At 42.0% G+C, this 27,941-nt stretch overlaps 1 protein-coding gene across 4 annotated transcripts in view; it reads left to right on the forward strand.

The window, feature by feature from the left end:
- The window catches only part of gabbr1b (gamma-aminobutyric acid (GABA) B receptor, 1b), a 183,317-nt gene that overhangs the window by 44,677 nt on the left and 110,699 nt on the right, over positions 1-27,941 (forward strand). For 2 of the 4 annotated variants that reach the window (XM_031871226.1, XM_031871227.1), the window contains exons 2-6: positions 7,368-7,451; positions 20,986-21,050; positions 21,470-21,608; positions 24,436-24,639; positions 25,221-25,238. In XM_031871226.1, the coding sequence (XP_031727086.1) occupies positions 7,368-7,451; positions 20,986-21,050; positions 21,470-21,608; positions 24,436-24,639; positions 25,221-25,238 (510 nt within the window). Of the gene's footprint in view, positions 1-7,367; positions 7,452-20,985; positions 21,051-21,469; positions 21,609-24,435; positions 24,640-25,170; positions 25,239-27,941 lie in introns of those variants that run through there. The other 2 variants (XM_031871228.1, XM_031871229.1) reach the window with 2 other exon arrangements.

Below are 27,941 nucleotides of genomic sequence, written 5' to 3' on the forward strand. Positions count from 1 at the left end.
TGTCCGATAAACCCTGACGCTCATGCATATATAACTCAAACTGGACTTTCTGGATTGTATTTCACCTGAAGTTTTTTTTCTACCTGAAGAAGAAGTGAAATGCATGCTGGGATACTTATCTACCCTGGTCAACTTCCAAAGCATCCTGGTTAAAATGGGTGAAGCAAGGACACTTCTGTTCATCTGGACAGTACTTGGACTGATGACTTTTCACATGTCGACAGGAACACAAGCACAGTTTAATAGTTGCCTGTATGTGATGTAGCCCTACTAGCTTTGACCTGAATATAAATATATGATTTATAGCACAGGCATCCAGAACAATATGATTGGAATCTATGAACATCATTTTAAGAAACATATAGAATCATCGTGGCAATAACAGGAGCAGTCTATAATTGAATGAAGTTGGGTGAGCCGATATATAGAGGGGGGCCTGTGAGTTCCACCTAAAGCCCAACACGATGTTTTATTCTCTCTGTTCTTCTCAAAATGATGTTGCCAGAACAGCTGGTGGCCTACTGAATGAAAACCAAGATCAGTTTCACTGGTTCAAGTTCTCCTTCATAACTGTACATACAGCATGGACGACAGCTCATTCCTGTTAACGTAGCAAAATGCTGAGTAGATAACAGACTAGTCAAAAAATAACAATTGCATGATTGGCAAATGTTTTGAAGTTAAAAGTAGATTACAGGCCCCTCCAAAAAAAGTACAGTAAAAATAAAGTTATCATTCCTAAGAAAAAAAGAATGCTATCACTTAACAATACAGCCCGCAATTTATAGTGTAACTACCCGACATTTACCATGTAAGTCCTGGGTAAGTACTGGGTGTGTATATATATATATGTATATATATATATTGTTGAATGAGGTTTTACTTATGCACTGCACTGATCACAACAGTCCTGCAACAGGAACCCTTGTTCTCTGACAGCTATTTCACACTTCCCCTCTGGGCAGGCAACTATAAACGCAGTTGCACACACTGGTCATACTTCTATTGTTTCAGAGGACAATAAACTGAAACTCATTCTTAATTGTTTCTAATTCATTCCATTTTCCATTAAGTTCAGAGTAACAGGGAACATAAAGCAGGTACATGTATGGATGACGGAAAGGCAGTAATTTGCAAGTATTTCTACCATATTAAAAGCAGTGTGAGTGTTGGGATTCTTTACATGCAGTTTCTGGAATCCGTTATCACGATAGTCAATTTGTACTGCTGCTGCTGCTGTGTCTCGGCTCTGTGCCTTTCCAACATTTGTGTTTTTTTCATACCAGATGGAGAGAAAAGAAACAGCAATGTGTCAGCACTCTTCTTTATTCTCTACTGAGTCCCGCTTTTAATCAAGCCACCACAGTTGGGTTAGAATAAATGACCAGTACCTTCAATTGTGCTGCAGTTTGTAGGTCTATGGCTTTCTGAGATACTGACATATTGATTCAGTGGAAAGCCAATTCAAAGCCTCACAGTAAAATGTTGGTTCCTCAAAGGTTCTTTGGAGTAGGTTGAGGTGCTTTATGGTACTGCTGCCACACAAAAAAACGTTTTGAGTCCTTGTATGTTCATTAGATGTTAGACTTGCAAAACCTACAAAACAATGCTATTTTTGGTCATTACTAATAGAACACTGATTGAACGTTACCTTGCAAACATGTAACGTTAGAAAGTGCATATCAGCTACATTGCTATCTTTATTGTGTCCCAGATTCTGGGCAAACTTAAGCCATCTTTTCTACTTTATTTTGTTGTTGCTGTGTTTCTCATACAATATTGGGTGTTAAGAATTAAAAATGTAAAAGATGTCCACCCATTTTGGTAGCAATTTACTTGGAGATCTGACATCAGTTGGAGCAAAGGATTTGATTGGTCAAACATGTATATCGCAGGTGGAAATTCGCTGAAATCGAGTTCCATCCAAAAATTTTCCTGAGCAGAAATGTTCAGCAGGGGTGTGCACAACTTATAAAAAATAACTAAATCTTTTTTTGTCAGATGAATCTGTGCTCAGTTTGAAGCAGCTTTAAGACCCACTTTTATGATTCCCTGGGTTTAAATTGTGTTTAAACTGTTTTTTATAAAAAAAATTGCATTTCCACATCTTTGCACACATACATATGGCTTTATATTGGTATGTGTATATATGTATGTCTTTGTGAAATACTTTGGTGCAAAGCCTGTTAGCTTTTTAAAGTACTATCTAAATTAAATAAACTTGAAAATTAAATAAACTTAATTGAAAAATGTTCAGAAAATATTCTAGATATAGCATGCACTTAAACTAAAAGATTGTATTGGGTTAGCCTCACTTGTAGGTATCTAACAATGTTTTAATGTCACCCCCATTGACAGCAGTACATTGCTTGGCTACCATGCTGGTATTCCTGTTTGCTTCTCCAAAATGGGGGAAATGTGAAGTGAGGGGTGAACTGTGAACATCTGGCCCTTCTTAGCGGCGTCTTCAACTCCAAACTCCAAAAGAATATTTTGCGCATTTCAAGGGAAGCTGGGGACTTCCGAGTGGGCCATGTTAAAAACCTCCATTGTGGAAAAGGTTGCTTGGCGAAGGTTGTTGGTGCCTGTTGTGGCAGCAACCTTAGAACCTGTTGGTGGACACCAACGATGAAGGAGGCCGTCAATTTTTAATTTAATTTTTTAATTTTCAAGCTTAAGAAGGAGGCTTTTCACGATTAGTTTGGCCCAGGCGTCTCAGGAAATAGTAGGCAGAGACAGTAGAGCCGCATCTGCGGTCACCAAAGCAAAAACCTGGGTGTGAGATGAGTTCAGGGAGACTATGGAGAAGGACTTTTGGTCAGCCTCAAGGAAGTTCTGGCAAACCATGAGCCAACTCAGAAAGGGAAAGCAGGTCTTGGCTCAGGCTGTGTTCAGCAGGGGAGGAAAACTGCAAACCCGGAATGGGAGCATTGTCGAACGGTGGAAAGAGCATTTTGAGGAACTCCAGAACCCAACCAACACGTCCTCCATTGAGGAGACAGAGTTTGAGGATTCGGGGGAAGACTCATCCATACTCCTGGCAGCAAGGCACCAGTGGTGGATAAGATTAGCCCAGAGATGCTAAACTCTCTGGACATTGTTGGGCTGTCTTGGCTGACACTCCTCTTCAGTGTTGCATGGAGGTTGAGTACATCTGTGAAGTGGCGGACTTGGTGGGTGGTTGTTCCCATTTTAAAAAGGAGGACCTGAGCGTGCGCTCCAATAATCGGGGTATCACAATGCTCAGCCTCCCCAGGAAGGTTTGTTCTAAGGTGCTGGAAAGGAGACTCGAACCGATTGTCCAACCTCAGATCCATGAGGAGCAATACAGAATCTGGACTGGCTATGGAACAGTTGACCAGCCCTTTACCCTTGCAGGGCTGTTGGAGGGGTCATGGTAGTGTGCACATCCAGTATACATGTGGGTACCGGGGTTGTTGATACGAGCCACCTGGTCCTTGTATAACCAAAGTAAGAGTTGTGTCCGTAAACAGATTTTCATGGGCAGGATCTGAAGGTGCAGCCGGGTGAGTTTGGGGACCTCAGAATTGCATCTTTGCAGATGATGTGGTTTCCGGCATGCACTGGGACAGTTTGCTGCTGAGGGTGAAGTAGTCTGTATGAGAGACAGTACCTCCAATTCTTTGGCCATGGTTGTCTGCTGGTGGATTGTGCCTTCCAAGTTGGGAGTGAAACATTGCCCCAAGAAGGGCAGTTTAAGTATCTTGGGGTGTTGTTCTCAAGTGAGGGTAAAAAGGAGCAGGAGATGAACAGGCAGTTCAGGGTGTTGTACTTATTCATGGTGAAGAGGGAGTTGAGCCGGAAGGAAAAGCTCTCCATTTACCAGTCAATCGACATTCCGATCCTCACCTATGGTCATTAGCTGACTGAAAGAATGGTGGATCGATACAAGCGGCAAAATGAGCTTCCTTCATAGGGTGGCTGGGCTCAGCCTTAGAGATAGGGTGACGAGCTCAGACATCCAGAAGGAGCTCAGAATATATCCGCTGCTATTTCGTGCCGAAAGGAGCCAGCTGGGGTGGTTTGAGCATCTGATCAGGATGCCTCTTTTCGACACCTCCCTTGAGGGGTTTTCCTGTCACATCCAACTGGTAACCCCGGGTTAGAGCGGAGAGATTATATATCTTGTCTGGCCTGGGAAAGCCTCGTCGTCCCCCAGGAACTACTCGTTCACTGCTCACTCTAAAAAAGACACAAGCAGTGTTGTATTTTAGTTAAGGCTGTAGGCTAATGTCATTATATTTTACATTTGAAGTTTCTATTGAGGTTTTTGGATGTAGCTTCGAAGGTCTGTCGTCATTTATGATGACTCTATAAAAAACTAAATGGAACAAAATTCTGATTAAATAAGTCAGTCATTTTAAATATACTTTTTTAATGAGTATAACCTGTCAGTTTAGTGTGAGTTTTGATAACCAGCCCTAACAGGTCCTGTTTGAGCATGTGTGTATTTCAGAAATATTAGAGGATGTCATGGTTCAGTTCATAACCAGGTTAAGGAGTTCCGTTTCTTTGTGACCTCGGTACAGCGGGTTAAAACAAATTGAATTCATTTATTTTCATTTGTTTTTAATAAAAGTAGCACATTAGTGCAAGTGTCTAACACGGACAAAATCTTCTTGCTGAGAACTGAGGTTGCATTTTGCCGACTTGCATCTTCTCCCGAAAGGCAACAGGTCATAATAATCTAAGCATCTCCCATGCTTATTGAATTGGGTTATTTTTTACTCATCCGGGTTATTTGGGTGATGCAATCAAATGTGGGATAGCAAGTTGGATGTGTTTCCATTCATATTCCCTTAAATGGTGGAGCCAAACCAACACACCATCCTTGTTTTATACACAACTCCATTGCTGTTGTAGCCAATTGAGTCTTCCAGCTCTGTCATTTCATTTGTACTCTTCATAGTGGGACTGACTTACACGCCAATCATCCCATTGAGCTAATTGCAGCATGTATCGGCGAGCAATTCATTTCCCCTTGAGTGATTCATAAATGATACCTTCTTTCATCTTTCTTAGTTGGTGTCTCTCCTTTTGTCAGGAGACCCTGAGGTGTTAAACTCTTGAAATTTCAGGTTTCCCAGTACCCTAAGTGGACTTCCAACACAGACAATATAAGGACGAAGGCCCAACAGAGGATGTACTTCCTTTTCTCAGAAAGTTCAACCTGCCTCAGGAGCTGCTAACACAATTCTACATTGCAATAATTCCGTCTGTTCTCTTCACATCCATCACTGTGGTTTGGATCCAAACAGGACCGGAACAGACTACAACGGACAGTCTAGACTGCTGAGAAAATCATTGGTGCCAACCTGCCCTCAGGATTTATACACACCTCCAGAGTCAGGAAACAGGCAGGAAACATCCCTGCAGAACCTTCACAGCCTGGACACAACCAGTTTAAATGTCTCCCCTCTCGAAGGTGCTATAGAGCACTGTACGCCAAAACAACTAGACATAAGAACAGTTTCTTAACCCAGGCCCTCTCCCTGATGAACACAACATCAGTCACAGGATGTCAATAACCCTCGAACACCAACATTTCCACTGCTGCCATTATAGATTATAATCTCAGTTTAAAATGCACAATTTAATATATACATATCATCTGTCACTGTCAGAGACATCTTTACATGCACATACTGTACATAATCATCCAGTCTGTGTATATCCTGTCAGTATTTATTTCTTTGCACTATTTCTTTTGTTTACAATTTACAGAACACTTATTTAGACGTTGTGTTTCTTAATTTTTTGTTGGTCAAATCTGATTCGGTTTTTTCTGTCAAGTTTTTGTAGACTGGGCATTTGAGCCCAATCTTAATCAAAGACAACCATAACTGCTTCGTTACAGTTTTAGTAAATGTTGACATTTTAGTTTATTGATAGTCAACAGATTAGTTTAATTAGACTTTAATTTAGCAAGTTACTCTGAGGCGACTATAAAGCGGGGTTGTCCTTCAATCAGAGGATCGGTGGTTCGATTCCTAGCTAGTCCATGTCCATGTGTCCTTGGGCAAGACACTTAACCCCAAATGTGTGAATGTAGTATGAATGTTAGATAGATGATGAGCAGGTGGTACCTTGCATGGCCCCCTGTCATCAGTGTATGAATGGGTGTGAATGGGTGAATGATGACATGTCGTGTTAAAGCGCTTTCAGTGGACGGAAGATGAGAAATGTGCTGTAAAAGTATAGTCCATTTACTCAGAGTCCTCTTGACTGTGCTTCTTCTATATCTTAAAAAATAAAATAAAGTCTATCAGGTGTTCCTCAAAGCTGCAGGTACAATTCCATCAATCAGAGGCTTAGGTAGTAAAATCTATGTAGCCTGAGAGGTGAAAGCCAAGACAAAGAAAAAAGTCAGCAAATCACTCACTACTGCTTGTAAAGCTTAATAACTGTAAACTCATGATAACTCGTGAAAGCATCGACGCGATATTTTACCGAAACACATGGAGGAACCTAGCATCAAAGCCTCACAAGGTTATTTAAAGTTTAGGTTATGGTGAACTCCAGGTCATACGTTGTCAAATGACTGCATAATCTCCATAAAAAGATGTCAGCATATGAACGCAGAATCTGTAGGCACAGGACAAGATTAGTTTGTTCTGGTTTCTTTTTTCAATTCTTTTTATTTGAGTAGTAGTGAATCTAGTTTGAGCAGGCTTTGGTTGCTTGCAGGTGAACTGTGTGGAGATCCAAATAGGCAAATCGGATTTACTAAAATATAATCTCGGAACCTACTGGCTAACATCTAACAACGATTGAGCTTTCTATTAGCTTGGCTAATGGCTAGATAGACAGACAGATGCCTCTCAACTCAAGCCATTCTGGTTTTTCAAGTTGCTAATCGAACTGTAAATAATGATCGGCTGATCCGCTGGCTACACCCGAACTCTGGACATACTGACTGAGAGGCTGAATCTCCGTCTGATTGCCGATGGGTTCTGAGATTGCTGCAGTGAATAGAAAGGAATGGAGTTTTGATTTTTAGACCTTGTTTTCACTTTAGGTGACAACGTGACGATCCGCCTGCTGTGACGATGCCGCCTAAATGTAGCAAGACAGATGTCCTCACCAGAAACCAACAGCCATTTGTAGCCCTCCTATTCTTGAACACAAAAAATGTACAGGAAGTTAGACAAAAGCTGAAGCCAGTTGTCAAAACAAAACATTACATACGGAAATGTGTATACTGTATACAAGGTACATCAACAACCGTGTTTTAGGCAGGATTCTTCCCTTTAGTTTATTTCATGCTCTTTTCCTGAAACAGATGTGTCTCTCCCTGTCAGCCTCATCTTTTAAATGAGTTCTTCTCTCTGTGTTTTGTTTTTCAGGTAGAGGGATGGCACTGTCCTTTCTTCTCTTCTTCTCTGCCGTGTTGCCCTTACTCAGAGTGTCTGCCTATAATGCATCTGCCGGTAATGACTGTGCTGTCTTACACACTCTTATTTGTCTCTGACACAATGTATCCAGTTGTCTGTACAAAATGATTGTGGCTGCGACAGTACAATGGTACAGCTTTGTGAGCGTACTGTGTGCTGGCCTGATGTTTGTCTTTTGATGTGTGGTGTGCACACATGTTGATATGTGGAGGGTAAAAAAGGTTGGGAACCACTGTTTTGCACTGAATTTTATGAGCTCATATGATTATTTATGCAAAAACTTAAACAGAAAAGTAAACAGCTATTACAGCTGTCAGATGAATGATGAGATACATTTTGAGTCAAACATACAATATTTACTTTTGAATTGAATAGAAGTAGAAAGCAACATGCAGCGAAGACCGTTTTGAATGGCTACATTAGTTATACATCTAGGGTTCACAGAATTGTGCAGGTAAGAGCAAGGAACCACTAAGTGGATTATTCTGGATAGGTGCTGCTGGATCTGTATGCCTTTGTATGCATTCAGTTCTTCAGCCATGCCTCTGTCCCTTTTCCCTCTGTCATATCAGTCAGTCTCCGAGCATGAAATTGCTGCCACAGCTTGCACTGGACAAGCACCATTTCCACCTCTTACCGCCCAGCTTGGCAGGCAGGCCTAGCCCCACATTAAAAAACCAATCTGCAACCAATACGCATTGAATCCACTAATGAATATTTGCTGTAAACTTCTAGTGCTGATTATGTTGCTTTTATTCCTTAGCTCATGCTTTGACACTAATGCTCAGAGGCAGATGTCAGATCTCTGTAATACAGACATAAACCTGCCATCAGATTAGTAAACTGTCATTTCCTCTCTTTGCTGAGCGGTGGGGATGGTGGTGCGGGGGTGGATGGGGATGTTTGCTATGGGAGTCACGTCTAGTGGTCTTTCCTGGCCTCTATTGAGAAATGTGGGGACTGTTTAGTAATTAGGGTTTTACACTGTGGGTGAACCTGCGTGGAATGGCAGGCTCCAGATGTATTACCCCCAGGGAAGGCAAGGCAGTAAGCGATGGAAAGGATAATCTAATAGCGCAGAAAATACTTGTGGTGTTGTGTCAGTGAAACAGAGCTTTGCAGTAAACTGGCAGCAAATAAGGAACGCAACACACAGAGGAGGCTCCGAGGAGCTGCTTTCTTACCAGGACTGATTGATTTCATGTGCTTTATTGGATTACTGGAGGCCATATTGTGAAGTAAGGCATTGGGTGGTGCCTATCAAGGTCACTTCCCATCTACATCAAAGTTAGGCTGCCATCTTCATCAGTCTATTACCATTCTTCTGGCTTATTTCTCCCCCTCTGTGTGTCGTCTTGTTTCAGCCCGTCTGCCACACCAACCTGTTCTTATTATAAGGCTGGTCAGGTTGAGAATGCTGAGGGGTTATGTGGTGTTAGCAGTGTAGGTCTAATCTGTCTGTATCCATTCATTATATTAGTCACTTTAGATGATACGATAGCAGTGTGGTGGCTAGCACTGTGCTCACAGCAAGAGGGGCTGGACGACCCTTCTGTGTGGAGTTTGCATGTTCTCCCGTGTCAGCTACGTTTTCTCCTGGTTCTCCAGCTTCCTCCTACATTTCGAAGAAAAGGTTGCCCGTAGGTGTGAATGGTTGTCTGTCTCTGTTTCTCAGATAGTCTGGCAACCTGTCGGCTTCAGCCCCCCAATGACCCTGTACAGGATAAGCAGTTATCGATATTAGATGGAAGCATAATAATAATAATAATGTATTATTATATTTAATAATCCCAGAAAACTGCTTTGGAAAAAAAACACTCAAAATCTTCCAATCAAGGATACCAATAATACAAATTGAGTTAAAAATATTAAAACCATTACCCATATTTGCAGCATGCACATTTACATCAGTGCATAGCTAGTCATAGCTAGTTAAAGGTTAAAATAAAGTGATAAGTTATTAGCTTTCTTTTAAATATATTTAGCAACTGGCTTTCCTATATCCACACGTTGTGTGTTCTTTGGTGCGTACAGTGATTGACAAAGACTCTATGCAGATTTTCTTTCAGCAGTTGTTTGGAACCTCTAATATAGCAGCTTCAGATGATCGCAGTGTTCTTAAAGCCAAATAGTTAACAGGGTAACTACGGGGTTAGCGATATAGGTTGGTCCTAGCCCATTTAGGGCTTTGTATATAAGAAAGAGGATATTCAAATCAATTGTAAATGTGACAGGAAGCCAGTGCAGGGCAGCTAGAACTGGAGTAATGTTTTCCTCTTACCTCTTGGTTTTGGTTTGTATGCGAGCTGCAGAGTTTTGAATGAGCTGTCATTGGCTTTTTTTCTTTTTGAAAGGCCATTAAAATGTGCATTAGATTAATTGAGTTGCCTTGAAATAAAGGTATTAACACGTTTTTCAGCATCTTTTGACTTATAGGTCTAATTTAGCTATGTTTCTAAGATGGAAAAATTATGTATTATGTGTGACTTGTAACCTCAATAATTATCTAGGGAGTTAATTTCCCCATATCATTAAACAGCATTCCTCTTTTTGTTTTAGGGCTGACTAGTATTTCCATTTTGTCCTCATTTAACGTAAAAAAAATATTGCTCATCCATTTATTTATTGCCAAAAGATAGGTAGTAATGGAGTTTATAGCTGTATCATCATTTGGTTCAGTACAGATGTACAATTGCGTGTCATCCGCATGACTATGGAAACATACATTGTGCTTTCTAAACATGCCACCATGTGGCAGCATGTACAGTGAGAATAATAATGGCCCAAAGCCGCTCCTTTGTGCAACCCCAAAACAGTGGCCATGTTTCTCAGACACATGATCTCCAAGACTGTTGTAAAACTTTCTCCTTTTGATGTTTTGAACCAGTTTGACACTATCAGAAAGACCAACCGCCTTTCAAGAAGATTGATTAAGATATCATAGTCAACTGTATCAACACTGCACTTAGGTGTAAGAGGACAATAGTTGAGACCTCATGACCGTCTGATTCGTTTGAGGTGGCTGATCATTTTACTAAAAGCAGTTTCGGTGCTGTTCTTTAGGCTGACTGAAATTCCTCCAGGATATTATGTTCTTTTTAAAAGGAGTAAATTTGCACTGAAACTGTCTCTACAAGTATCTTACTAATGAATGGAAGGTTAGATATGGGTAGATATAGCTGGTCATCTAGGCTGGGTTTCTTTAATAAGTGTTTTACATCAGCTGTTTTCAAAAGACGGAAAGATGGAGCCCAGCTAGTTGCTCCGCCATCTCAGATTGACATTCTGGACCATAGCATCAGCCAAATGAATAATCTCATTCCGGGAGTTGAAACAGGCTGTGTGATGTTTCTAGCCACTGTGAGCTCTCGCCATGTGTGGCTGGGACTCAAATCCCTCCTGTGGAACGACCGAGATGACCTCTTCGTCAATGATTGGGCTATTGGGTTCAATGTCATCTGTCACTCAATGCTTTTAAACATCTGGAGGAGAAGCTGCCTTGCCACTTGCTCACCCTCAAAGGAAAAGTTGAGGAGAAGTGCAACAATGTGATGATGAGAAGGAGAGAACATCGGCGACCTGCCTATGTACAGTGGTAGGTGATGTGATGCGCCGATGGAGGATCAACACCCACAAACTGGTGCTGTATTATGCAGAAATGAGTGAGATGGTGACGCCCCAGCCCCAGCCCTTGACTGTCCCCAGTTCTGGGGGGCTTTGTCTTAGGAGTCGGTTACAATTGTACGCTGCCTAACCTGGGCCGTTCTCTCCTGGCTTGACTTCTGGGTCAGGCTTCTGAGAGCCGGGCTGTCTCTACAGGTGGTACAGACCATCCAGGTGGCAAGCAGTGATGTGTGCCTCCTCCCCACAGTGGGGAGTGCCATTGGTGCTCAAGGCTTTGGTGAAGGGTCCCTTTGTGCCTCTGGAACACTCTTCTCCAGCAGCTTAGCTGCTTGCACTGACCTCAGCAAAGAGAGTGTATGAATAACCTCCCTGTGGGTGTACCAGTTGGTTGCTGCTTCAAGTCTACCCATTCACCCATTCAAGTTAAGTGTCTTGCTCTGCCTGTGCAGTCCATGGACATGGACTTGCGGAGCCCGGGATCAAACTTCTGATCCGCTGTTTGAAGGACGACGAGTATATCACTGAGCCACAGTCCCTAGGCGGGAAGAGACCCTCCAACTAAGGTCAGTGCATATTCTACATGCAGCATCTCTTGGAGATGTCAGTCTCCCTTCAGGGTGTGCTCACTGGAATGCTACAGGACTGGTGAAAAGGGTAGGTGTGTATCGGTCTGTCTGTTTGACTCCTGCTGGGTCACTCATTAGCAGTGAATATCAGAAATCGCAATTAGAAGATGCTACCTTGTGCTTTAGATAATTATTGCAGTAATTCTTCATTATTTTTTACATTTTATGGACCAAACATTAGGTTGGGGTTGTTTTGTTGACTAAAGCTTGAAGCTGGGGTCAGGTTCAGATATTATTTCATAATATAACTTTGTTAAAACTTTGGCATCTCTGAATGTCTTTTGAACCAAAAATTCCCTTTTGTTGAGATTAGGCTGGCATCAAAGAACACAGTGATGGCCAGAAATAGGTGACTGGGATACTGAGATATTGTTAATGTTTAACCCTGTTGTTATTACTAAGTCTAGAATGTATACTGATGAGCGGCTTCATGTACATTATCTTTTAGTGAAGTAATTGTTATTTTTGAATATTTCCTTTCCTGATCTGCTTGCAAAGAGTGTAGCCAATGTGCTGCATTTGATTTACAGGAAAACAATCAAAATGGATGAAATAGAGCAATTTTACGGAGAGAGCCTTTCCTTTGTTAAAACATTATGACCTTTTTGAGGCAACTGATAAAAACTCCACTTGCTACACGCCAACTGTGGCTCAGTGGTTTGATCCCCGGCTCCACTAGTCCATGTCCATCATGTGTCCTTGGGCAAAACACTTAACCCCAAGTTGAGTCCTGATGGGCAGGTGGTACCTTGCATGGTAGCTCCTGCCATCAGTGTATGAATGGGTGTGAATGGGTGAATGATGACATGTAGTGTTAAAGAGCTTTGAGTGGTCAGAAGACTAGAAGAGAGAGAAACAAGTACAGTCCATTTACCATTTACCAGATTATAGGTCTATGCACAGATCTGTTCTGGATAATGATAATGATAATGATAATGTCAACTTCATATGGAAAGACGTTCAGAGTCGACAAAAACTGAATCCGTGACAATGGATGTGAGGGTGAGAGTCCCTAAGGCAGGGGTCGGCAACCTGCGGCTCTTTAGCCTCTCTGTTGCAGCTCCCTGAGGTCCCCAACTGGCGCACCGGATCCGGACCCAGGAACTAAAAACCGATAGATAATTTGGAATTATACATATTGGGCATCGAGTTTAAACTTTAACCGGCGCCACTTATTCAGCCGTTACGGCACTTGTTCGGCGGTGCAGGAAACACACCGACCAATGCATTGCAAATCACATCACGTGATGCAGCTCAGCCAATCAAGTATGGGTATTCTGACAAGTTTCCTGACTCGAGCGAGGTTTACACACACACTGGCGACTTTCCAAACCCTCATGGTGACTTTTTTTGTCAAAAGCTACTAGCGACAAATCTAGCTACTTTTTCTGGTGTTGTTGGATTTTTCTGGTGTTTTGACTCTGACATGAAAGCACGTACCGTTCGGCACGCTGGAGCTGCCGTGAGCCCCTCCGCCGCCCCAAAGCACTTAAAAGTGATTAGTCTCACAGTAGCCCCTAGCGCAGCAGTCCCAGCTGCAGAAAGAGGAGACCCACACTCTCCGTGTCCAGACCAGTGTTGCCAACTCCTCAGTAAGGAAAGTAGCTATTGGCTGTCCTAAAAGTCGCTAGAAGTCGCTAAATGACGTCATCGCCTAATTTGCATAATTGTAATGAGCGCTGTAGGAGAGAGGCGGGAACAGCGGCGGATTTGCGCGTGCGCGATTCATTTGCAGTCTGGACACAGACACGTGCTTTCGCGTCAGAGTCAAAACACCAGAAAAGTCTCCAACAACACCAGAAAAAGTAGCTAGATTTGTCGCTAGTAGCTTTTGACAAAAAAAGTCGCCATGAGGGTTTGGAAAGTCGCCAGATTTAGCGAGAAAGTCGCCAAGTTGGCAACACTGGTCCAGACTGCAAATGAATTGCGCATGCGCAAAGCTGCCGCTGTTCCCGCCTCTCTCCTACAGCGCTCATTACAATTATGCAAATTAGGCGATGACGTCATTTAGCGACTTCTAGCGACTTTTAGGACAGCCAATAGCTACTTTCCTTACTGAGGAGTTGGCAACACTGACCGTGACACACGGGGCTGAGACGAGGAAATAGAAAGAAGAGCAGGGAAATTGCGCTAATCGAAGAAGTTATCTCACATGACGTTCTCCAAAAACAGAAACATGTTCAGAGAGAATGTAATTTATAAGCAAGAATGAACAGAATCTTATATGTTAATTATTCCCACAGGCAGTTAAATCCTCTACCCCTGTCAAGCGCTTTTCCCTGCAGGTGGCTAATCATGATTTTCAGACCCCCGCCCTCTGTAAACTATCAATGGATAAATCCCAAAAAAGAAAAGTCACGGAGGAAAATAGAGAGTTTAACTCTGCGTGGACGTCTTCATTTGCTTTCACTGCCAACCATGCTGGCTTACCTGTATGCTTCCACAACAAGCACACAGCATTTGCTGAAAAGTGTCATGCTGGAGATGAGCGAAAAACAGCGAATTCTCAGCTGCTGCAGCAAACTCTCCTCTTCATAAGAGTTTGATATTGTTATATCAGGTAAAATTGCAAAAAAATGTCAAGAATTGTCTTTATTCTTGTTCTATATTTTCATAAATACAACAAACTATAGTTTTTGTATATATAATATAACTATATATACAACTTATAAGCTGTGATATCAAATAGCTTTTGCGGACAAATGGCTCCAGACAAATTTTATTTGGTGGAAAATAGGGCAAAATGGCTCTTTCGATAGTAAAGGTTGCCGACCCCTGCCCTAAGGTAATGAATACACTGAACCTTAAATATGCTGAATAAGAGTTAAACTTACTGCTAAAGTTCACTTAGCAGTCACAATGGGCTTGGGGCATCAGATTCTTATATTATGTTTATTATTACTGTGTAGATATTACATTTCCCCATAGTAATGGTGCAACAGTGTCAGTAAGCTCATGGGTCACCCAAATCACGAGGAATCAATCTCTGAGGACCATGAATTTGTGCACAAAATATAATTAAAACCCGCGACTAGTTAACATTTTGCGTATACAATTAATAATTTGACCAGAGTGTTGAACTAAAGTTAGCAAATCGTTAAAGCCATGAATTCCAAACTGGAGCAGTTGAAAAGATATTGCTCAGAATTTATCATAAGAAACTTCAAGCAAAGCAATTATCTGTGAATGCTGTTAAGTCCTGCATTAACACAGCTAGGAACACAGAGAGAGAGAGAGAGTTTTGCTTTTGGCCATCATTAATCACTGAATATCGTCTGATAGAACTGCTTTGAAAAACACAAAGCATGTAAAAATACAATACTTTGATGCAGAAATAATTAGGCTTGGAGAATCTTAATTCAGTCCCTTTCACCTTCCAAATCTCTGCTTTTTACTGTAGCGTAAACCTCTAGGTACATCAGTCTAAGACTAAGTCTGAACATGCAAATCGGTCTCCTCCCAGATAGCCAAGCTCCAGCTGGCCCTATTAACTGTGTCCCCATCCCAATGAAGCACCATTTATTCATGGGAAACCACTGCTCAGTGGACAAATAAGCAATGCTGGCAGCAACAAGCACAAACCTCATAATGATTCTGTCTTACTGGAGAAAAAATGACTGATGTGGATAATGAGTGAGCCTTCTGCTGGAAACCAGGCTGCTGGTGCTGTAGAGTGTTATACTGAAGACATGACATAGGTTGCCACCTAGTGGTAGAAATGGTGGCATGAAGCAGTCAGAAAAGCCTTTTCTTTTATTTATAAAAGGCTTTTCTGACTGTTTCAAACCTGCAAAACACTGTGAAAATGTTGCTTCTTTTTATTTCTACTCATTGTTTTTCATGTCCAGCTTTTTGTTTGACTCATTTTGTACTCATCTATACATATTGTCATAACATTCATCCTGTCACAAAGAATTATTTGGATAATTTATAGTGCTCATGCCAGTGTTAGGGTTTAATTGTTGCTTCTTAAATTCATTGTAAATTCAGCTGTATGTCTACAGGTGGTTGAGGAGGGATAGATGGCTTAGTTATCATATCAAATATACAGTATTAGTTATTACGTTATACCAGTCAGGGCCTGCAAAGCCTTCTCTGCTGGCCTAAACAGAATCACAAAGTTATAGCTATTTTATAATTAAATCATTTTTCATAAATACACTACATGTATTCTAATTATTTTTCCCATTAGCTAATTTTCTCATTTTTTTAAGGTTTTGCATGGTGTAGATTCTTTTTTTTTTACCTAGCTTTGTTTTTTTTAACACTCAATGGCTGAAGGAGGAGAAACGGATTTCTCGAGAAGGACATTTCCAGAAAAGCTGGACATTATAAGAAAGGGTCGGCCAACCCCACAGCTAGCATTCCTGACCCAGCCAGGAAAAGGATTTGTACGAATGGTATTTCAGCATCGGAGAAGCGTTGCACATTTTATGGCTGAGAATGCGTTTTATTTGCGACTGAGCGTCTTGGTGTTTGTAGCTATGCTACGCTAACCTGAGCTGGCAGCAACAAGACACCATAGCACGACAGAACACTTATAAGCTACGGTGCTTTTGACAACTTTAGCTGAGACCCGAGTGGATCTACAACTCAACGAACACGTTCACAGGAGGACCTCTGGCTGGAACTGAACCGCACCGATGTTCTGTTCAACCACGTAATTAAACTCTTTGTAATCAAAGAAAGGAGGATGGACTTTGTCTTTAAGTGAACAGCAGCTTTGGTAAGTGAAGTGCTTTTGTGTTTTTACATCTGCAGTAGCGTTACTACTGTGTTAATTTGTCTATCGTGTCGTTTTCATGATATGGTTGATATTGTTCCCTCTGATGTGAATAATATTTGAATGGTGCTTTTTAGTGTGCGGTGGAATACGTGTTTTAGCGCTGCAGTGTTGCTGGATTGATTTGTTGCTTTGTTGTCATATAAATATTAGTGCTGGGCAACAATTAAAATATTTAATCGCGATTAATCGCATGGATTTTTTGCGATTAATCGCATTGTTATGGCAAAGTTCAATAATGAATTCAAAAGTAGTGTATTGCGCACTTTTATTGTAAAAGTACTGCTATATGAACAAAGGGGCAATAACATTTGGTTCACGAGATGCAGGTAGCATGTTTTATACTTAATGTGAATATAATTCATACTTTGTTGGCATCTTATTCTGAAAACCGGATGTTCGTCTGAAGAAACTGGATGTTGTCTCACGTTAATCTTTCCGCTAACTTTCAAAGTCCTTCGCTCGCTCCCGATCTGTGCCGTTTGAATGCTTTTACCGTGAATTTCAGCATATAGGTGCACTAAAATGTAAGTGTCTGCTGAGTTGACCACGGAGATCTGAGTGTCTGCTGACTTTACCACAGCGATGTCCAGTAGTCTCCAGGGAGAGCAACAGCTGGTGCAGCTTCTCTCTTTATTTATGCCCCCCCGACCAGAAGCGGAAGTCGCCTTTTCTCTACGGCAACCCTGAAGGGACATCATATCTCCAATACAAAACCATAAACATGAGACAGTCTGTTACAATAATAATAAATTAAAAATACTTACCTGTTTTTTTTGTTGTTTTATTATTTATTTTTTTCCCATCTCAAAAGGCTGAAGGACATACACACACACACACACACACACACACATACACACACAACTGACTATAGGATGTTTGCTGGCTTTTATCCCACTGTTCTTGTCATGCTCTTGTTGTTATGTCTATGTATTGTCTCTTGTCTTTCAATAAAAAAAAATTAAAAAAATTATAATAATAAATTTAAAAAATGCGTTAACGCGCAATAAAATAATTGTCGGCGTTAATTAATGAATGCGTTAACGCGAAATTAGCGCGTTAACTTGCCCAGCACTAATAAATATGTGTTCTTGTGAGTTCATTCTTGTCATTGTGTTAATTACATTGATTTTGACGATATGCATTGTCCGTTAATGACGAAGCATCCTGTCATGCGTGTATTCATGTATCTGTTTTCTTTTACAAAGCAAGAATTATGGTCTGGAGAAATGGGGATTGTGTAGCGATTGCTTTAGCCCTGATTGAATCAGTAGGAACAGCTAAACGCTGCGGGGAGAGTTTGTAGCGTGTGTGCTGCTGTTGTTTTCCTGCTAAGCTAGTTTAGCGTAGCCTTCCTGATCACACGTGCCATGTACAATGTTGTTCTTCGGTGGTGGGCGTGTCAGACAGCACGTTGCCTGTTACATTGGGTGGGTTGCCAGGTTGAGCGCAGTGGCTCCACCGAAAACATTATATTTCCCACAATTTAAGCTTCTGCATTTTCCAAATGCACTAGTGTAACAGACTGTCTCATGTTTGTCATTCTGGTGTTGACGATATGTCCCTTGATGGTTGCCGTAGCGAAGGCGCAACTCCTGCCTCTGGCCAAAGGAGAAAACAATAATAAAGAGAGTAGCCGTGGGCTGATACAAGATGTCTGGTCTCCCGACTCCAGTTATTACTGTATGATAAGTGCCCTTATACACAAACCCAAGACGCTCGGTCACACTAGTATTATTCAAACGTATTGTTCGGTTCGTAAGCCTCGTACCGAACGGTTTAATATGAATACGTGTATTATTACACCCCTAGAAACAAATAATAAGCGTAGCTGTGGCGTCATCATGAGGTTATTAGGAGATGGTTCATCTGTAGTAGGACAGCACTGAAGGCCCAGGTATAAAATGCACGGCCCGTAACTGCGTTATATATAATATGTCAAACAAGATCATTTTCCCTAATCACCCCTAATTTAAAGGTGCCATGAACGGGATTGGGAGCATATCTGCTGCCTCTCAACAGCTCTCAACATGGTGACGAATAAGCTAACAGGACGGTGTTATTAGCTGTAACAGCCATATGACAGCAGTGCAGATCAGCAGCTGTGAGCGAGCTAATCACATGCATGAACATGCACTAAACAGCATGTGAGGCTGGCCTGGCTATGCCAACACAGAACGGAGAAGCTTGGATTACAACGATCACAGAGGGAGAGTGAGCTCATTCTCTGCTCAGGTAGACGTTACTCCTCTATAGGCCTATAGCAAATAATTGCTGTTTTATTAGTGCTTTGAATCTCGTATATCGCACCTTTTAAGCTGCCTTCCTGCCTATTGAAGATGTAAATCTGTTAAAACATCTAAAAAAATATATAGGTTCATTTTCAAAAGGGGCTTCAGTAATTTCCTTAAACAGTTGGTCACTGTTTTTGTTGTTAAAATGTTACGCTAAAACAGCGGTTCCCAAATGTTTTAGGCCACGCACCCCCTTCTACTTCCCGACCGGGTTCACGCACCCCCAATCCCCCACACCTTAAAAAAAAGCAACAGAGCCTATTTATAGCCGCATAAAAATCGGACCAATGAGAGAACAGTTTGCTCGCGCGTGGCGTTTGTTTCCAAGATAAAAAACACAAAAAAGACAAAAAATCTTCCTGCACCGTACCTTCGAAAAGGTAACGGACATACACCAGAAGATTGGCCATATTGGCCACATGTGTAGACTCGTCTACTTGCAGAGAGTAGAACTCACTCTTCTTCACGCGACCGACTAATGTAGCCCGGATGTCTTCGGACAAAGCATCGATGCTGCGCGACACAGTGTTGTTGGACACCGGGATCATGTCCAACTTGTTTGCTTCTCTCTCTCCATCATACATTCCACCATCTCTTTGGCAGCTGGCAAGCACACGTCTTCGGCGATTGTGTGCGGTAGCCCCTTTCTTGCTATTCTGTAACTGACCAGATATGAAGCCCGTAGTGCGTGTTTTGTAGACCCAACACATGAATGAGACTGCAGTTGTTTTGGGCTGTTTTGTAACTCCTCCAATTTTGACGTTTTGGCTTTTGACTTGCACTGGCATGCTTGGTGTTCAGGTGGCGACGTAAATAAGAGGGCTTCAGACAGCTGTTAGCCAGAACCTCACTGCACCGACTGCATGGCAACCCTGTCTCCTAAAAATGATGTTCCCCCAAAACAAAAATGCATTCTCAATTACGTTTGACCAAAAACGTATTTTCTACCTGATTATGTTTGTGTTTGACTTATTACAAATACGTTTCTAATCAACATTTTAACACTAACATTTTTTTCCCTCTCCACCACCGCCTCTCCTCCCTATTACGCGGTCAGAATACTACCACAACACGCCGCCTGTCTCCGGCAGAAATGCGCTCATCCAGGCTGAGCAACGAGGAACATTACGCGGCTACAATACCTCCACAAAGGCCCGCGTGTAAAATCCGGGAACCGTGACTCTCTTAAGGGTTAGGTTTGGGTGGGGACGTGGCTTCCTAGTGGAAGTTATGGTTAGGGTTGGATACAAATAAATAAAATATACCTCCATAACACCCCGCCACTCTCGGCTCATACCTCCCCAGCAACGAGGCACATCACCCAGCCACAATACCTCCAGAATGTCTCCCGGGTGAAATCCGGGACTTGGTTTTATGGTTCCGAGTGGCGGGCGCTCACCCGTTGGCGCCAGACGCGAGGTCTCCAGCCGCCCCCGCCGTGAGGCACCCCATCGTCAGCTCTGTCAGCCCTCGGAACACACCGCGGGGCAACACCTTGTGGGTGGCGGGGGTAGAGGCGAGGCAGATCACAGAAAAATAATAAAGACTAGAGTATGGCAAAGATATGTTGATGAGAAACGTATTTGTAATACGTCAAACACAAACGTAATCAGGGAGAAAATACGTTTATGGTCAAACGTAATTGAGAATGCATTTTTGTTTTGGGGGAACGTCATTTTTAGGAGACAGGACTGCACCATTAGACCACCATTACATTTTTCCTCTCGCGCACCCCCTAGAGGCAGCTCGCGCACCACACTTTGGGAATCCCTGCTCTAAAACAAGGAAATAGTGCATTTGTTGGGGACTATTTTCAGCAGCGGTTTAATCCCCATTTGGTACTCTGGTGAGTCTTTGTGGCAGCAAGACGGTAGATGTGGGATTGAGACAGAATAAACTACAGTGTGTGTGTTCATGGTGATGATGGAACATGTCAGCAGTGCAACAGTGTGTCTCACTGATGTGTTTTGGACAACAATGGAGCTCTATGGCACAAAGGAAGAAGAGATCTCAGGCTTTGATACACACACAGCTCTTGTCAGAAGATCTTTGATAGATATTTGATGGCCAGAAACGTGGGTTTAAAACTTGCATTGAGCTTTAGTCTGAAATCTGTGTGGCTGTCAGGATCCAGCATCAGTGTCTGTCCTGCAGCTGATTAACAGCCAGCAGATTGAGACAGATCAGAGCTGGAGGACTGCAGGACTCTTTCTTCTCCACCTGACAGTTTGTCTCTCTTTCAGGTTGTGCTATCATCCGTCCTCCCAGAGATGGAGGGATAAGGTACAGAGGTCTGACACAAGAGCAGGTAGGAATGGCTCCTGTCACTCGGTTTTTACAGCCGCACAGAGTTCAACCCAAAGTTAGACTTGGAGGAAGTGTTCAGTTTGCATTTACAGCTAATTCAAATGGGAGCAGATCAGAAAACAATGAGAGATGTTATTGAAATATGTCAAAATGTACTTGTAAAACCAGTAAAAATAAGAAAGGTCTGTTTCTCTCTCCAGTTGAAGTAAAAACAGATATACTTGGGAACATACTGTAACTCAAGTGTTTGATGTAATGGGACTCAGTCGTATCTTTTCTAATTGGATGGTGGGGTTCATATACTAGCCATCAAAATCCATCCAAAATAACCAAATCTATGTAATGGTATATTTTTACTGGGGTACTGATTTTAATTCTGTGTGTGTGTGTGTGTGTGTGTGTGTGTGTGTGTGTGTGTAGATCCGCAGTGTGCAGGTGCTCCCAGTAGACTATGAGATAGAGTACATCTGCAGGGGCAACAGAGTGATTGTGGGACCCAAGGTCAGGAAGTGTTTGCCCAACGGCACTTGGACCGATCTAAGCCAGCGCAGCAGATGCTGTGAGTTTAACCTCAGCTGACTCTCCATCACACGTTCATTCATCTCCCACATGAAACATTTTTCCAGACATATATACCCCAGCCTTTGATCGTCCTCTCAGAATAAATAAATATCCTGTTTTCATCATGTTGAGGAGAGAGTGTCTGAATCCCTCTGTTCTCATTGGCCAACATCTTGTGCACGATGAAATTTGAGCTTTTCAGTAAAAAGAAACCTGAGCGACCTATAGTTCACATTTAAGACACAAGACACTAGTCCATTTGTAACTAAATATGTTAAAGGTGTTGTTGGACCAGTTGCCATCATTAATTGCTGTTAATTGCTCCTGTGTTTGTTTGTTGAGGCTGTAAGCCCCTTTGGCTGTGTTTCATCACAGGGAAACACAGCTCCACCTGGGCCTCTCCCTTCAAGTGTGATTGACAGTCATTAGTCTGGTTTGAGCTCAGGTGTGACAAGTGACTCCGACTGGTGTGAGGTGGGTGGGGCTCAGTTGGAGGCATGTTATGTACCAATCAGAGTCTTGCATTTTACATAAACAATGTAATCGAATGTGTTGATTGTTGTGGGTTCCTTTTGATCAATCAAATGTGATAACACTAGTCCCAAACATTCCTGATCAATCAGATTATGAGAGTTTGAGTGATTAACTCTTAATAAGTAATAATAACAATGCTATTTTTCTGAACTTAAACTGTGAAATTTGTTAGTCATGACTATATTTCATGTTATAGAAAAGTTTTCGGGATCTGTAAATGAACACATTTCTGAGCCTCACACAGGGAAATACAGAGCTCCCTTTGTCATCCATGAGTCGTTTGGTGTGAACTGTATAAGGCATTGGATTGGATTTAGTGTAACTGCTCTATTCTGATTGGTCATCTTACTCCAACATAGAGTTTATGGCTGAGATTCCTATGCTGGCTTCATTCTGTGTGATATGTTTTTGTATTGGCAAAGGAAACTACACCACATGACTGTTTTAACTCACACAGGCTCCACCCTCTACTGGACTCTATCAGTAATACTCTCCTTCAGTCAGCATGCATTTGCCCACTGAAAATCAGAATGAATATGTGCGGAACCCACATAAAATAAGGCAGCACACATCTCTGTCTGCAATCTTTTTTCTCATCAGCGAATGGTGAGTTTCCCTCTGACTGCTTACCTTCGCATGCAAAGTCTCCAGGAACCAGAGAGGGGTGTTCAGCAGCCACCAGCCAACAAGTTCTGCCTAGCGCTACCCAATATTCAACGCCAACAGCAGTGGAATCCCGATGCTTCGCTGTAATGAATTTCCCAAGCCTATAGGCAGGCGGGACAAGACCCTCCTACTCTGGTCCGCACACATTCTACATGCAGCATGGCAAAGTTGGCGGTTCAGTGTCGAGGACATATTTACAGCGGCAGCTTGGTCGACGTCCTGTCCATTCATATGGTTTTATCTCTTGGACAGTGATTGTCTATGTATGTTACTGAAATTTTCAGTCAGCAAACTCGTGCTAGAGAGTGGAGGAGAGGATTACCGATAGAGCCCGTAAGAGGGTGGAGCCTGTGCTTATTGTTATTAAATGGGGGTTTGTGATGTTTTTTTCATTATTACACCGGGTCGGATTCTGGTGAAATCAGACAAAATCATGCAGGTTCACCAAAACGTCCTTCACCTCAGACTCCAGTGGCGCCTCCAGCAGAGACCAGTCTACCGCAAACGGCACGCTGCTGGAGGCCCAGGCCGTATTGATGGGCCTGCTGGAGGGAAGGGAGGCGGGGGAGAACCAGGACTGAGATGGTCAGACTGTCAGACCTTGTTGTAAAGCATTTTCTAAAGGGATTCTGGTGTTTGGAAGCACGCTTTTGTTCACAGGAACCACCAAAATCGACACAAAGTTCCTCATAATGGCTAACACACAGACATGAAATTAATATCCATTTGACTCTCACTCTTTTGTTCATCCTCTGCTTTTGTTTATCCTTTGTTCATGAGCTGCTGTTATGCTACGCTACAATTCCTTCACTCCTTCTTCTCTCTTTCTCACCATCTATTCACAATGTGTTTTTACTTAATATGTCAATTGCACTCTTTTTTATTTTTTTAAAGCCACTATGTGTGCAGATGTTCTACCAGTCTGTTGTGGTCAGTGCACTGTACTTCTCTGTAGTCTGCTGGGGGAGCAGCATTGGAGGCGGAGACACCAACAGACTTAACAAACTGGTTAAGGAGGCCGGCTCCATCATTGGCTGCAAACAAGACTATCTGGAACAGGTGGTGGAGAGGAGGACACTGAAGAAACTATTATCCATATTGGATAACCTGGACCACCCTCTCCACCACCTACTGCAGGGACAGAGGAGCACTTTCTCCAACAGACTGATCCAGCTCCGCTGTCACAAGGACAGATACAGGAGAACATTCCTGCCCTCTGCTATAAGACTCTATAATAAATCACCTCTGGCCAGATCAATCACACATCCAACAGTGTTACTCTGGTGTTGTTGTTGTTGTTGTTGTTGGTTTGTTTGATTAAATATTTGCACTATTGTTTAGTTAGTTCATTTAATATGATGTTATTGTATATATTGTGCATTTTTACATTTAATATTTTTCAATATTTTTTACTCTACTTTTTTTATTGCTTACGTGTATGTATAAATGCTGCTGTTGCGGAACAATTTCCCCTTTTGGGATTAATAAAGTAACTATGTATCTATTTGCAGTGGCTGTATCAAAGACAGCGACTGTGATAAATAGTTCTATCACACTATCATTAAGTATGAGATCTCTCTTCAGAACATGTGTAAAATACAGTCTCATCTGTCTTTCTATTCCAGTGTTGTTGTGTCCCCGGGTGTGGACATCATTGGAAAATGGCCGGGTGTCTTCGTGGCCCCTGGGGCCCCTGGGGCCCCTGGGGCCCCCGGTGGAGGGCACAGAGCTACATTACAGCTGTCTGCCTGGCTTCATCCTCATGGGCCGGAACTCAACACACTGCAATACGATGGGCAAGTGGGACACCCCAAAACCTGTGTGTCACTGTGAGTCACTCTCCTCCATTCATCCTCTGCTGCACGGCTCAACATTTTGGGTTCAAACTAAAAGAAAAAAAAATGACACAAGTGGTTTATTGATTGGTTGAAGAAAATGTACACTATTTCAAAGGCACCAGAGTAAAGGACTGAATGCATTTCTTTCCTCATAAAGTCCATGTTTACAAGGTGAAGCAGCATTGTTTAGATGTGCTCTCCCTCCCCCTGCCTTATGCTGGGACTTTGCTGTTATGACGCATTACCACCACCAACTGTTGATAAGTGGAATAGTGTGGAATTGTGTGATGTCATGTAGTCCAGCTCCTTTTATTTGGTGCATGAGGCGGTTTCATTTACCATCACATTGGCTGATTCCACATGCTGACAGTCTGTTCCTCTACCCTCATGTTAAGATGGACATTCAGTACATTTATCTAATCTAATTAAAAGAGCAGTGTTAAATACTGACTATGCAGTGTATGTTTGCCTCTTGTGTATCTTTGCATGGAACAAATGAGATATGTCTGTGGCCTATTTCAGATGAGTCGTAAAACCAAACTCTGTTTGTCTCCTCTTCTCTGATCCCAAAGATGATCGGCACTACAAAGGTAGGAACATTGTCTCTCTTCTCAATCTTCTCTTTTCATTTGATTACTTTTCAACTCCACATCTTCTCCAGCAGTGGCAGCGCTCTGTGGACTGAGTGACAGATATCATTGAGAATGTGGATCTTTCCCTGAACTGTCATATCTAGATAAAGCCAAGACGACCATTTCCAAAGCTCCATTGCTCACAGAGAGATGAGACCAGCAATTGTTCCACATTACATGTCTGAAAAGGGTATGAGATTGTGAGCTTGTGACAGCTAGTTAGCTGTTCTGTTTCTGATTCACTGACTCTGCCTTGTTTTCTGCCGATGCTGGTCAGTAGTATGCTTAAACTCCTCTAAATATTCTGAGGCATTTAGGTCGTATTGCTAAATACTAAACCCTGAACAACATTTAGTCATTTCATTCTTTTGAAGTGGTTTATACTTAAATGGGCTTATTGAAATATAAGTAAACTGCCTGTTTGTGCTACAGACATGGAGTCAGGGTGAGCTGTGATTGGTTGGCATGGGCTGCTTTTGTTTTAGTGGTAAAAGATACAAGTTGAAAAAAGTCTCTGTTGTCTTCTACTTTTCAGTTTCACATTAAAGTCATTTAACATTCTGCTGACTGTGACCCCTCCCCTCTCCATTACAGTAATAGGAAATTAGCAAACACACTGCAGGGCATGCGTTCGTATTCAGAAATGAAACCAGGCAGATGATTCCACTGGCTCTCTCTCTCAGAAGGAAAGAATGTAAAGACAGTCGCTGAGAGGAATATAATTCAAGCATGTGCACGCTGATCACTGATAGGGAAATCAGATTCTGAACTATTAATGAAAACCTTTTGGTACCTAAGGAGTGTTCTCTTTCTCTGCAGCTCAGACTGCTGAAGCCACGGGATTTCTACCTTGCACATCATATTTTTGTCATATTGAAGCTTCATATCATAGAAGGAGATAAAAGTAATGGATCATGAAATAAAGAAAATGGAAGATACGCTTAATTATAAAAAAGTTAAAAATGCCTGAACAGTGCCAGTAGGTGAGTCATCCTCCAGTCACAGTACTCTCATCTTTTCTCAGGGTGGCGATATTGTGCTGCTGCTGTTTCCATCCCAGATGAGCAGTGGGTGGTGTTAAGCCTGTTAAACCTCACAAGTCTTTGTTCCCAGTTGAGGTCTTTAAGCCGCTGTTGTGGCTCTGTGCAGTTGCTAATATCCTGTGAATAACCAAGCAGCAAACAGCTGCTGTGGTTAATGTTTTTTTGGCAGGTATGTTCTAAAATGAAGAGTTCCTTTGCCTCACTAGCGGCAAAACTGATTGAGTCTGTTGGGCTGTGGAAACACAAATAGGATTTTATAACCTGGATGACCATAAAAGCATCACTTCTGATCATTGTTCATCTTTACTTTTAGCTTTTCTGGTTTAAGATAATCATATTAACCATCATGATATTTTACAATCAGTGTAAAACATCAGGTCAGTTAAAAAATGATTGAATTAGTGAATTAACTTAAAAGATGGTTCAGTTCCTCCTGTATTCTCATTACATAGATTTAGTATAGAGTATAGAATTGTCTGTGTTGATTGTAATGTGTGTCGAGGTGGATGCCTCGCCTTCTATTGCAAACCACGTCTACGTATGGGTACAAATAACAGTAACCTGAACCTGAACCATGTGACTGAATTGCAACAGGAAGTGTTTACCATTTGACCCCTTTTCCATTTACCTAAGGACAAGACAAGAACAATCTATTTGACACCAGAGCTAAAATAGAACAAAATTATGGGAATTATTCAAATATATATAACCAAAATACCACAAAACCAAAAAGAGAAACCCAAAAGCTATTTTTAGAGCTGGGATTGTTCCTGAGGTCATGAGTCTGTCTGTGTAGCTGTGGTTTGACCTCCAGGTTGAGGTGACAAACAATCAATGATCTGGCTGTTGGAAGATTGATTGATTGATTGATTGATTGATTGATTGATTAAAAGTAGCCCACACACATTCCTCTGCGTCCTCAATGGTACATGCAGAGCTTACATAAGAGTTCAACCCCCTGAGTATTGGTCCTCTCTTGGTATATTTGTCATATTCTTTACATTCTGCAATAATGGATTTAATGGTGCTCCGTTACACTTAAATTGCACACAAATTGTACTTTGTTTAAAGATTTAGTGGCATCTAGTGGTAAATACTCCTCTGCCTGCCCCCCCCCCCCCTTTCCAAGCGTGTCAGAGAACTGCAGTGACCTTCTGATAGAAGAGAGTTATCTAGGAGCTAAACCTATCAATACTCTGCTTTTCTACATAACTAAATAATTGCTTTTAAAAACATATATCATTTTAAAAAACGAATAAATTCAGAACCGGATTAGAATTTATATTGAAGATATATCTAAATATTGTTTCTAGCAACAATTCTTTCTACAACAGCAAAGTCACTACATAAATTTTCTTTTTTTATATTTGCATTTTTTGCTTTCAAAGTGTCAGATCTGACTACTTGGATGTCTCTCTGCCAGCATTATCATACCGCATGTGCAGTGATAAATGTCTGTCAGTGCCACAATCTGTCTGTTTTTCAGGTTTGCAGGTAGATGATGATTATAGGAGTGATGGTGAGGCTGGGGAGACACGGAGGATGGAGGAGAGGGGGGATGGTGAGGCTGGGGAGACATGGAGGGTGGAGGAGAGGAGGGATGGTGAGGCTGGGGAGA

The sequence above is a fragment of the Anarrhichthys ocellatus genome, unplaced genomic scaffold (genome assembly GCF_004355925.1).
Source record: "Anarrhichthys ocellatus isolate YVR2014 unplaced genomic scaffold, GSC_Weel_1.0 scaffold57, whole genome shotgun sequence".
In the NCBI taxonomy this organism is placed as follows: domain Eukaryota; kingdom Metazoa; phylum Chordata; class Actinopteri; order Perciformes; family Anarhichadidae; genus Anarrhichthys; species Anarrhichthys ocellatus.